Source organism: Ricinus communis, chromosome 1, assembly GCF_019578655.1.
Source record: "Ricinus communis isolate WT05 ecotype wild-type chromosome 1, ASM1957865v1, whole genome shotgun sequence".
NCBI classification, from domain to species: Eukaryota; Viridiplantae; Streptophyta; class Magnoliopsida; order Malpighiales; family Euphorbiaceae; genus Ricinus; species Ricinus communis.
The window spans coordinates 28,797,178-28,810,374 of record NC_063256.1 but is presented as its reverse complement, the minus strand read 5'-3'; the positions used below and the strand labels follow the sequence as shown (position 1 = coordinate 28,810,374).

Below are 13,197 nucleotides of genomic sequence, written 5' to 3'. Positions count from 1 at the left end.
GAAACATAATAATAAGTTCAACGATTAAATTAAATTTTATATTATCAATTAAATCCTTTGACCAGTCTGACTAACAAAAAAAATAGACGAATAAGAGTTAATGGAAATAAAAGTTCACTATAGAAAATGCAAGGTTGGATTTGTAGATTTTGACAAATCTCAAGGGGATAATAGTAATTCTTCAAAAAAAAATGTTTTCAATTATTTACTCGTTTTGTATTCCGATGTTAGATTTGAAATTCCTAATATATATATTATATATATATATACACATATATAGTTTTCAACTTTTTCCCGGTAAAAACTTTACATTTTCAACTTTCGTCGTGAGGCTTAGAAGAAGTGTTACAGAGAGAGCCACGCGTCCTTTCTTTGGGATAAAAAAGAAAAGGGATCTTTAATCATCTTTATTACTGAAATCTGTGTTTTCTACCATCATAATCATCCTTAAGTATCATTATTAGGTTCTTGAAAACTTGTATTGATTTTATGTATGGAAAAATTGCCAGTAGATCTCTGTCTCAAGATTTTCAGTTGGCTAGATCATCAGAACCTTGCAACTGCCCAACAAGGTCAACTAACTTTTTCTTTTTCTAATCTTTTTGTAATACTCTTTTTCTTTTTGTTTAATTTTGATGTGTTGCTAATCGAACCAGAACTGTTTTATATGATTCCTTGAGTTCCCAGTTCATGTTTGCCTTGAATTTCTCCTTTCTTTTTCGCTCTTTTTCTCGTTGATGTGGAGAATGTATATCAAAAGACAACTTCTTGTTTTCCGGAAATTCTGATGAGATCTCAGTAGGGTAACTTGAATTGGATTTAGTTTTGCGTCTCTCTTTTGAATTTTATGAATTTCATGTATGCTGTTATCAATTACCTGTTTAGGCTATAGCTACAAAAGGGTTAATTTTCAATTCATTATGTCTTAAAATCATGGCAGAATACATTATGAAGGATCTAAACATGGTTAACAGTTGGGGAAAAAAGAATTATATGATAAATCTGTTATCCGAGAGTTATATTAATAACCAAGAATGCAGTAGACCCATAGGAAACATATAGACTTTTTGGACCTATAACTTTATGATATGGGTGATAACATTCTTTGCTATTTGAATACAGGCAATTCAGATGTAATATATGTTGAAATTTGTTGCCGTTTTTCTTGTTATTCTCCATTTTTTCTTTTTCCTTTGTCTAGATTAATTGTTATTAGCATAATGTTATTGACATGGCATTTGTTATGTAAAGTTTGCAAGAAGTGGAAGGCGTTGGCGTCACAGGATGCACTGTGGTCTAATCTCTTCAAGGAGAGATGGAGAGGAAATAATGCTGCATTCTTTGCCCCTGTCGACTCAAAATCATGGAAAGATGTCTATGAAGTTCAGGATCGTTGTGATCGAGTTGGACTGTAAGTTTTCATGAAGTGATGCTTACCAAAGTTAGTTCCACTTGCACTACTTGCATATCTCTATTGGTCAACTATCTCATACCAACAAACTTGCATGAATTAGACAGAGTCGTAATTTCAGTGTAGATGTATTGACATTGGCGTGGTATCAAGAAACATCTATTATGAAATGATTGTATTATTGGGAAATTTAGTAGAAAACAAACTTCTACCTTTGAAACATTGGGTTTTTTATCAAAATTTTACTTGTTTTAACTCTGAGATTCTGTCCACTTATATCATATTGTTCTTTACATAAAGCATAGCCAAGGTTATTATGTGTGAATCGCTCTATGATGGATGCTCCAACGAGATAGCAAGCATTTAGTTTTGAAAATTAACTAGAGCTCAAGCCCATACTAGTTAGTCTTTTGATTTAACCAAATACATTTTGTTATGTAACAAGACTTCAGAAGCAAAAAAAAGTATTATATTTGCTCATTGAACGCCTTTATTTTTAACACATAAGTTCGTGGATCATGTTAGTTAAATTTACGCTAATAAGGCCAGTATTGTGCCAATGTGTTGACTGAATGATGATGAATACTCCTTTGCATGAGTAGGGGCCTGAAGATAATCAGAGAAGGTGGTGACTACTATCTTGTTCACCAAGGAGAAATCCAACGCTATTTGGGTTCGAGGAGACAGAATAAAAGGGCATTTAGTTCTTCTTTAAGTTCAAAAGGAATGCTCATTGGAGACAAATCCATGAAAGAAGAGGAACCCTCCAACCAAGGTATGTTGGATAAAATACTCTTCTTCATTGGGGACTTAGAAGTTGCATCAACAGATACCAAGCGTAGTAGAACTAAATGAGCAATCTGCAGAATGTCACCAAAAATATTTCCTAAGTGTAAATTTTTTCTCTACTTACCTGTATTAAGAATAATCTCTATTAGTGTTTGTATTTTTATTCAAATAGACCTTCACCCTACCTCCTTTCTATATACAAATTCTACAGGCAGATTGAAGGTTGATGTATCATCTATATGAATGTAGTTCTTTCCAAAGAACAAAGAAGCTGATGTAAAAAAATGATGGACAATCTGATTGACTTTGTTCATATGAATAAGAGAATGTACGAAATCAAAGTAGTTTCAGAGTATGATGATTAACAAGAAGGTTCAGGGCAGTGTTTTGATGTTCTATACGTCCATTGCTCATGGGGCTTGAGAATACCGTTTGATAACTCAGTTGACTGGGGCAAATTGATAACTCGGTCGACTAGGGCGAGCTATCAACAAAGATCTTTAAAGGCTGACCTTAATCTCCAAAGTATCTATAAGGAAAGGTTAGAAAGCGCCTGACGGGGTTGTCCGGCTACTCACTCTGATGATAAAATTAATAATTTGTATAAGGGCAGTTAAAGTGCATAAATGTGTAAGATTGCATGAACCTATAAGTGTGGTGCCCCCATTCCTCATATAGACGTTGAAGGTTTTCTAGTCCATTTAGGGGAAAGATTCCACATTTGTAAATCATTCTAATTATAGTAGGATTTGTACTCTTATTTATTAGCAGAGTTCTAGGTCGGGTCGGACTCTATAACTAGAGTGCTCTTAAGATACGATATCTTAGAGTCCCAGTTATAGTGGAAAGCAATCTTTGGTCAACCCGGCCTTTCTCGAGTGGAACAAGCTAGCTTTATGGTATTTGGTTATCATTAGTCTCTCTCCTCTCTGTCTGAGAGTATTTATGCTCAGCATTCCTCATTTTCTAGTGCTCGGTAATTCATACGTGGTAGCGAGCTCGACGCTTTTAAAGCATTAAACCGACGTACTGTGCTAAATCAGGAGGTAAGCTCAGCTATACTATTTGAATTTCAAACGTTCGTGACGTTTGACATACCCCTAATGTTTCACTTGTCACGCCTTTCATAATGACAATCGTTTATCATTTTGCTTTTGCTGAAGGATAGTTATATCTCCGATTTCTGGAATGTTCCTTCATGATTTCGAGGGGTATTTCCGCCATATAGCATCACTATAAGTTTGGCATTTTTCCTTTCTGAAACACTTTCTACCATTTTCGAGTTTCCTTTTGTTTTTCTTTCGTTCTCTTCCTCAACGTGTTTTCGAACAAGTTTTTTGCCTCGCAAGTCTCAATTGTCGCCAGTAAATGCCTTTAATCCTTCTTGGTTCTTCTTCCTTCTTTTTTGCTATAGATTTTTGTGCATTTTCATTGTTATGGATTCATCCCAACTTTCTTCTCTCTACCCAGAATCTATGCCTGTTGATAGAGACGAGTCTATATAAACTTGTTCTCAAGATATTTCTGACCATCGGCCTACCTCTCAAGAAAAGGTGAAGGGTCTTGAATCCTCCTCAGAGAATGGTGAAAACAATTACCATCTTTACCCTTCCAAAATGGACTTGACCCGTCTTAAATATATCCAAAGTCACTACAAAATCCTGGCCTCTTGTATTTTGAAAGAGGTCCCAAAAGACTTTCTAGGAAACAACGTTCCTGAGGCCGGTCATATAGTTTTATATGAAGAGCATCTAAGGCCGGTTTGAGGCTTTCTTTAGATCCCTTCATTAAGTCAGTTATTCTTGATATGAACGTATCCATAGCCTAGTTACACCCGAATTCTATCAACCTTCTTGCTGCTTTTGAGCAACTTTGTAAAAATTCCAACATAGTCCTGACTTTTTATTTTTTCTTTAGTTTTTATCTAGTTGCTCGGGCTTCTGAGTATTCTTTCATATACTTGAGAGCCCGAGCTAGATCCAAGCTTTTAGATGGTCTTGTTTCCTCAATTCATAATTGGCGTGTGCCTCCTTTTAAAAAACTAACTAAAGTTATCATGCAGTTAAACCTTGTAAATAGGCGAACTTTAATAAATATTCGGAAAAAGCGGACTGCATTACCTGTTACTCCCCTAATCGAACAGTACCTTTATGAGCTCGACACCACCGAACAAGGATCTGAGCTAGGTGTTAGCACTTCAGGTATACCTACTCGGTATTTCTTATTCGGTATTTTTACTTTATCTTTCTCGTGTTATAGGCTTCTGACATGTTTTGCTTATATGTTATTTTTGCAGTGATCAATTTGAAACAGTTAAAGAAGATAAAGCTGAATAAAGGCAAGAGACATGCTAGCTTCTCTTCCGCTCCTCCAGCTCCTGCTCTGACTTTGATTTCCAATGATATGCCCGAGGTCAATATGGCTTCTGCTGATCCGATCTTGGAACTTAATTTCGAGGACTAGTCCCTAGTGTTACGCTCTCCTTCTCCTGTTTAGAATCTAGGGAAGCGTCCTCGGTTAGTAGACGAAGATGATTGTGTGGAAATCGGTACTCCCCTAGGTCGTTGTCCCGATCCTCGGCCTTATCTGGAAAAGAAGTATAGGGCAAGTCCAACGGTTCATACCCTTTCCTTGGCGGAGGAGCTCGCTAAACTCCTTTCTTTCAATGCTGATATTCGAGAGCTTGATAATATGCATCCTTCTGAGTTTTATGCTCAAGAGATGTCCCTTATCCTTCAGGTAACATAGTTTCTTATAGATCTTACATTTTCTTCTTTTATATGGTGGGGAATACTGATTCTTTTCTCGTAGGCTGTAACTTTAGAAAATGCTCGGAAGCATTATGAGAGGCAGTTGAGTGAGCTCCCATGATTGGATGAAGGCTGAGAATGCTAAGCATATCCTTCAGAAGCAAGCTGAAGAGTTCGCTACTAAGGAGCACAAATGGGAAGACGAGCTGCATACGACAAATGCTCAATCAGAAAATGCTACTACTCAACTTAGCTCTATCATAGCTGAGAAAAGGGATGCAGATTTTCGTATTGCCGAGCTACAACTGGAATGTGCCACTATTCAGAGATGGCGTTTCTTCTATCTAGCTATGAGGAGGTTGTTAAAGAGGTTATGAAGGCTAAGTTTTATGATGCTGGCTTGACCTTTGATGAGCATAGTTTTACACATATTTGCTTGCATATTATTGCGTATGTTCTTAGCAATTATTGTGCTTTTATTCCCAGATCACCCGTGTTTTATGTTCTTTTGCATTTCAGGAACATTTATAGGACCATCATCGGTGTTTAAGCAATTATAGATCAATACGTGCGAAACGGACGAGAATTCATCAAGATCGGACAAGAGCCCGTTGCACACATTGAGCGCGGCTGAGTCAAGGTCAGTCGACCATCACGGCCTAGACTGCGGCCGTGACCAACCATCAAAACTTGGTCTTCAAAATAATAGTTTGAGTCGGTTTCCGTATCCACCACGGCCTCCGGCCACGGCCGTGGTGGCGACGGGAGCAACACGGTCATGGTGAAACCCTAGTTGGTGAGATCCACGGTTTCAAGCGGCATGGACTCTTGACCGGCAGACCTTGACCACGGCCGTCTTGGCCGAGTTAAATATATAAGAAAAATTCATTTTCTTAGAGGAAAAGGGGAAAAGAGTGACATTGAGCCCTAGTGGTACGGTTCGGTTTACGCACAATCTGAGTGCGAGAGAGAGTTGCAGTGAGTAAGAATCCCGGAATCGTAAGATTCCGAGTGCAAAACAGTAGTGGAGCAATTCAAGAGGCAGTTTGGGAGATTAATCAAAGTGTAGATCTAGATTTGGAGTTGTTCATCCAATTCGAGAGAAAAGGGTGTACATGTTTTATTTTCATTATTCTTTCATTGTAATTGATTTCCTAGATTGTTTTAAACATGAACATGTTTAGCTAAATTGATTAAATCCATTGGGATTTCTTTGTTATGTTGGTTTGATATTATATTGTTGGATTGTTTGAGTTGGTTTTGTATTCTTCTTGTTTTCAGTATTAATAAGATTATGCATTATTCATGAGACGTTGTGAATTGTGATGTTTAGATTGCTTTATGAGATTGAGAAATCCGTTTGGCAATTGGAATATTGAATAACAAGAACTGGTTAATAATCGCTTAGAGATAAGGATAATTAACTAGCCGGATTAAGAATTAACAAAGCTTAATAGAGGCGGATTAAAGCTTAATGCTAATCTAAGAATCAATCGTTAGGAAGAGATTCCAACTTTAGGTTATTAGGTTTAGGATTTCGGTTATCTCGAGAGAGAAACCGAATTCGGTTAAGAATTTGTCCACGGGTAGCATAATTAGACTCATCGATCCTTTATCTTTTGTTTGATTGCCAACTAGTTTAGATTCCCTTTGGGTTTGTCTTCTTGTCTTGATTATTTCACTTATCAATTACTCCTGCATCTCCCTTAGAACTTAGCTCGTAGTTAATAGTTAGTTTAGAATTTATTCATCATCCATTTTAGGTTAATATAACAAAGAACAAAGGAGTAACTCTGGGCTTTCGCTTTCCCGGGGAATACGACCTTGATACTCGCCATTAGTGCTAGGATCGCATCGATAGGTACACCGCCTTAGATTGTAGCTAACACGAGTAGCACACATCAAGTTTTGGCGCGTTCGTCGGGAATTATTTGAAAACTAGAGTGAAATTTGCTATTTGTTAATTTAGCCATTTTTTTTCTTATTATTTTATGATTTTTATTTTTATTTGTTTATTTATTTTATTTTATTTGTACATATTTATTTAGCTTAAGTTTATGATTCAGATAGTGAATGATAAGGAGGTTCAATGCTAAACTCAAAATCTTTGTATGACGCATTGGAAAATGAGAATAGGAACCAAGAGAGTGCTAAAAATTGGGATACCCGTGCATCTTTAGAAGCTCGGGTGGAATCGTTTTGCAGGGCTACCGATCAACTCTCTTCTCCTATCCTTTCATCTCAAGTCTTTTGTGAATTTTGTTGTGGTTTACATGTGTGTAATGATTGTCCATTGTATAGTGATGTTGCTCATTGTTCTTATAACTCTGAACAGGTGAATTATATGGGAAGTTGGCCAAATGACTCGTATGGAAGCACCTACAATCAAGAGTGGAGCACTCATTCACCCTTTGGATGGAGCTTAGATGGCCAAGAACCACTAGGAATTCAGCAACTACATCAAGAAATTTAATGTTGCACCTTCAACTCAAGATGAAGAGTTAGTGTCAGAGGAGCTGATGATGAGGTTCATAACAAGTCTTGAGGAAAGATTCCAACAAACAGAGAGGATACTTGAAGATCAACAAGCCTCGATTAACAATATAGAGCATCAAGTAGGCTTAATCTTCAAGATACTAGCTGAAGAGCAATCGAGAACTCTATCAAACGCTACTGAATCCGAGGAACATTTGGAGCGCCGTCACTTTGCGTTCAGTGAGAATTTTTCGATTTATCTACTATGTTTGATGATGATGCTTCCCATGCGGGACGATTTCTTGAACATGGAGATGGAACCGGAAAGGAAGAGGCGAACATAATTCCTCCGAAAGACTATGAACAGGAATGTCGATTGATGATCTTTGAGTTGCAGTTAGAGGAATTGTTGGTAGATTTTCCACAAGTCCCTTCCGATGATGGAAGATGAGCACGAGTTATCCAATGAAGAAGTCTTGGAGGAGCTCGAGTTTCTTCTAGCAAGTGAACCAAGCCAAGGACTCAAGAAAACCATCAACACTCTCAAGAAATTGCCTAGCAATCACGATCCTTCCAATTGTTGAAACTCTAGCTTTCAAATTGGAAGAGCCCTAGCGCATCATGACTACGTGCAAATATATGAGAGCGAGTTTTGCCCATCATCTTGGCGACTTGCTTGTCGGAAGAGGAAGTTGACGATTATCCCTCTAAGCGGATATTTGAAGCCATTTGCTTGGAAGAAGGATGGATGGTCGCCAATCCCCAACGTTTGCTTTTCACCATGAGTCCAAGAAGACTCATCATATAAAAAGAAGCGCTTTTGGGAGGCACCCCAAACTTTATCTTTAATCTTTAATATTTTAACCTTTTGTTTTGAAACATTTTATTAGTTTTAGTTTTCATATTTTCAGTTTTAATTTTATTTTTTTATTTTATTATTTTGATTCTCAGGAGGCACTGAATTTCCACAACATCGGCCTCGATGGATGATCAGGCGATCCCCTAGATCTTTTTATTTTTCCGCATTTATTTACTTTATTTTTCATACATGTCATGCACTTGGATTGTATTGCCTTTGTTCTCCGAGTTGAGCATTCCATGCGGGTATCCATAACATTTTACACCGAGGACAGTGTGTTCTTCAAGTGTGGGGTGCTTATGGATAAACCTTAATCTCTCATATGGATTTTTAATATATCCGAAATTGCTATGGCTAGGTGTTGTGTATTTTTAGGGGATGTTAGGACACTGTGTTTTTATGCACTTGAGTATGCTATTTTTGAGCCGATTGATGACTTGATTTATAGAATTGTAGTTACTTTTCTTTCTTTGTTCATTGTCCTTAGAAAACAATTTATGGTGTTTTACACATCAACCTACTTAGGGTTAAACCGGTGTTATTTAATTATTTTTCGAATTGTCGAATTTTAACTTAGAACGTTGATAATATCATATGCATGTGTTTCTTAAGTAATGATTCAATGAATGATGTTGCGAACCAATCGCACCTAATACCACACCCCGAAAGTGAGATTTTGAGCCAGTTGAGCATTCATTATACTTATGCTCTTTATATTTCTTGTTTGAGTGTGCATTGTACTTAACTTTGCTTCTAGAACTTGCTTTGTAATGCGTGTTGAAGTTACATGAATATTGTGAATACCATGAGATGATTTGGGCGATTTAGGATTCCTCACATTTGACCAAAAGCCTATCACCTTATGTTTCCATTAGTTAGCCAGTTTTGAGCCTTAACCTTTTCTTCATAATCTACAACTATACACTTCAAATATACCATTCTTTACATTTATCTTTCCTTTACCCTTATACGGAATTTCTTTATGTGATATGTTCAACTTTATGTGGGATTAAAATGCTAGTTGCTATGTTGGTAAATTCACTAAATCTTCTTGATATTTTAAATGCTCCCTTTGATCCAATTTGTATTTGATATTCTTTATGTTTATTCGAGTGGTATCGCTAATAAGTCGCTAGTTCATTTCTTTTGAAAAAAAAAAGGAAGAAGAAGAAAAAAAAATATAATAAACAAATCTCTTTAATTATTTATCTTTTATTGGATTTAGAGCATTTGCGAGCGTTATTCTATGAGTAGGATTTTAATGAATGATTCTTTTTGTGATCTTAGGCATTTAATCCTTTGAGCATATACTATTGTTTATCGCGAATTCCGGCATTTTCATACTTCTATCCAAATCTCCGTACCTTTGCCCTAGCCCCATTACAAACTTGGTAAAGACCCTTTGATTCCGGTATTTACTTATTCACAGTAGCGAAGATATGATTTATGAGCAAGCTTATGGTGAGCGGGTCTTGTGCATTTGCTTTAAGGGATTTGTTATTCACCTAATATACACTTTGAGCGACTTGAGTGATCCCTGTGAGGCATTGGTTCATGATGTTTGTGTTGAGTTATCATTTAAGTTACTCATGCATTAATATTATTTCCATTCTTTGTTAATGATTTGTAATTTGATTTATGATTGAGTAACCTTTGAGATGTGTTGAATACTCTCTGTTGTGGACTAGGGGCATAAACTGAAAGGAATTGCTAACTGTAGTTTTATGGGTTGAGTTGTTAATTGCTTGAGGACAAGCAATAGCTTAAGTGTGGGGTAATTTGATGAGCATAGTTTTACACATATTTGCTTGCATATTATTGCGTATGTTCTTAGCAATTATTGTGCTTTTATTCCCAGATCACCAGTGTTTTATGTTCTTTTGCATTTCAGGAACATTTATAGGACCATCATCGGTGTTTAAGCAATTATAGATCAATACGTGCGGAAACGGACGAGAATTCATCAAGATCGGACAAGAGCCCGCGTTGCACACATTGAGCACGACTTGAGTCAAGGCCGTGCTGACCATCACGGCCTAGACTCTGGCCGTGACCAACCATCAAAACTTGGTCTTCAAAATAATAGTTTGAGTACGGTTTACGTATCCACCACGGCCTAAAGACGGCCGTGGTGGCCAAAGACGAGGAGCAACACGGTCATGGTGAAACCCTAGTTGGTGAGATCCACCGGCATGGACTCGGCCGTCTTGACGACTGACCTTGACCACGTCTTGAGTTAAATATATAAGAAAAATTCATTTTCTTAGAGGAAAAGGGGAAAAAGAGTGACATTGAGCCCTAGTGGGCTGGTTCGGTTTCGCACATCTTGAGTGCAGAGAGAGTTGCGGTGAGTAGAATCCCGGAATCGTAAGATTCCGAGTGCAAAACGATGGTGGAGCAATTCAAGAGGCAGTTTGGGAGATTAATCAAAGTGTAGATCTAGATTTGGAGTTGTTCATCCAATTCGAGAGAAAAGGGTGTACATGTTTTATTTTCATTATTCTTTCATTGTAATTGATTTCCTAGATTGTTTTAAACATGAACATGTTTAGCTAAATTGATTAAATCCATTGGGATTTCTTTGTTATGTTGGTTTGTTATTATATTGTTGGATTGTTTGAGTTGGTTTTGTATGCTTCTTGTTTTCAGTATTAATAAGATTATGCATTATTCATGAGACGTTGTGAATTGTGATGTTTAGATTGCTTTATGAGATTGAGAAATCCGTTTGGCAATTGGAATATTGAATAACGAAATCGGTTAATAATCGCTTAGAGATAAGGATAATTAACTAGCCGGATTAAGAATTAACAAAGCTTAATAGAGGCGGATTAAAGCTTAATGCTAATCTAAGAATCAATCGTTAGGAAGAGATTCCAACTTTAGGTTATTAGGTTTAGGATTTCGGTTATCTCGAGAGAGAAACCGAATTCGGTTAAGAATTTGTCCACGGGTAGCATAATTAGACTCACCGATCCTTTATCTTTTGTTTGATTGCCAACTAGTTTAGATTCCCTTTGGGTTTGTCTTCTTGTCTTGATTATTTCACTTATCAATTACTCCTGCATCTCCCTTAGAACTTAGCTCGTAGTTAATAGTTAGTTTAGAATTTATTCATCATCCATTTTAGGTTAATATAACAAAGAACAAAGGAGTAACTCTGGGCTTTCGCTTTCCCGGGGAATACGACCTTGATACTCGCCATTAGTGCTAGACTGCATCGATAGGTACACTGCCTTAGATTGTAGCTAACACGAGTAGCACACATCAAGTTTTTCCTAGAGGAACTGGACATCGAGGAGATCGGCAACAAAGCCCGAGAGAGGGCTGCTGAGGGAGCTGAGGATGGAGATCGTGAGGGAGCTGAGGTCGCTAATGTAGTTCCTCCTTCGGGAGATGATCTTGTTTTAAAGGGTGAACTCAACGAAGCTTAGGACATTGTAAATGAGTCTTGAGTTTCATGACTTTGTAACTATTTTATCATTTCAATGAAATTTACCTTTTTGTCCTCACTTAATTTTCTAACTTGCTCTGATTCTATTTGAACTTGATCTTTAATACTTTGCTAAGTATAGTAGCACAAACTTTCAACATATAAAGAATCCATGTTACTTTGAAATGAGATAAACTTTCATACCTGAACCCAGATACTTTACTAAGTATGATAGCTCGACTAATTTAATATATCTTCATTAGTTGCTCTGAGATAAACTCTTATGCTCAGGATGGTGTCTTTATGGTAATGTACTAACATTGTGCTAAGTACTTCTGAGCTTGATGCGCCTGGAATGGAGTCTTTAAGATAATGCACTGATTTGTGCGAAGTGCTCTAGAATGAGCTTGGTGCACCTGGGATGACATTTTTAAGATAGTGCACTGATTTGTACTAAGTGCTATGAGATGAGCTCGATGAGCCTAAAGTGGCGTTTTTAAGATAGTGCACTGATTTGTACTAAGTGCTCCAAAATGAGCTCGGTGCACCTCAGGTTGATCTTCATGCGAGTACAGAACCCCTTGAACTCTTTATTATCGAATTACTTTCCGTTGTCGGTCACCACCGTATGGGGAATGCCATATCTACACATGATCTCTCTCTAGAAGACATTAGTTATGTTTTTTCTGTGATAGTGGCTATAGCTTCAGCTTCTACCCACTTAGTGAAGTGGTCGATTGCTACAAGCAAGAATTTCTTCTGCCTCGCTGCAGGAGTGATGTGTGCTAAGTCAAGCAAGACTATGACCTAAGGCAGTGTACCTCTCAGTGGAGTATAGCTAACGGCGAGTACCAAGTGTCGTATTCCCCAAAGGACGTGTGAACCTAAATCTACTCAATCTTCTCTGTTATCTAATCACAGAAAGAAATGGTGTTAATGAATAATTCCTAAATTAACTAATAGCTACTCTAATTGTTGTCGAACTACGTATACTAGGGAATGATTAATTCAAGTAAAGGAATAACCCTTTGGGAATTCTTGTCTCTAAGGAATGGAAACTAAGGGTGGAATTGATTGATTGAATCCAATTTTCGTGGGAAAATCTCTACACAATTAATGCCTTTCTCAAGGAAACTAACATCTTAACTTAGAGTAATTAGGTTGAAATCTCTTCCTAACTCTAATTACCCAAATTAGCATTATGTACCATTTAACACTATTGAGAGTTGTTAATTCTCAATCCGGTAGAACGAACACCCTATCTCTAGGCGAATTCAATTCTAGGTTGCAAAGGACAATCCAAACTTAAATGTCTTTCTTAAGATCATTCAAATTTCAAAAATCATTCAACAAGATATGAAGAACAAATCAATAAATACTTCCATTACAAACCAATATTGATAATCAATACATTCAATTCAAAATTGAAGTACAAAAATCCCTAGATAAAGAACCCCAATGGGTTAATAAGTTTAGCTAA

At 37.0% G+C, this 13,197-nt stretch overlaps 1 protein-coding gene across 4 annotated transcripts; it reads left to right on the top strand.

Moving 5' to 3' along the window:
- The first annotated feature begins 310 nt into the window (after positions 1-310).
- On the top strand, positions 311-7,346 carry LOC8276869 (F-box/WD repeat-containing protein pof10). Of its 4 annotated transcripts, XM_048370440.1 has the most exons (6): positions 316-572; positions 1,252-1,411; positions 2,014-2,186; positions 4,263-4,401; positions 4,497-4,939; positions 5,012-5,483. In XM_048370440.1, exons 1-4 carry the CDS (start codon positions 494-496, stop codon positions 4,277-4,279), a joined length of 429 nt encoding a protein of 142 aa, XP_048226397.1. In that variant the 5' UTR covers positions 316-493; the 3' UTR covers positions 4,280-4,401; positions 4,497-4,939; positions 5,012-5,483. The 4 variants fall into 4 exon arrangements, with proteins under 4 accessions (XP_048226395.1, XP_048226396.1, XP_015572654.2 ...); XM_048370438.1 differs by lacking the exon at positions 4,263-4,401 and having other exon boundaries at positions 311-572; XM_048370439.1 differs by lacking the exons at positions 4,263-4,401; positions 4,497-4,939; positions 5,012-5,483 and adding an exon at positions 7,286-7,346 and having other exon boundaries at positions 315-572.
- The last annotated feature ends 5,851 nt before the right edge of the window (positions 7,347-13,197 follow it).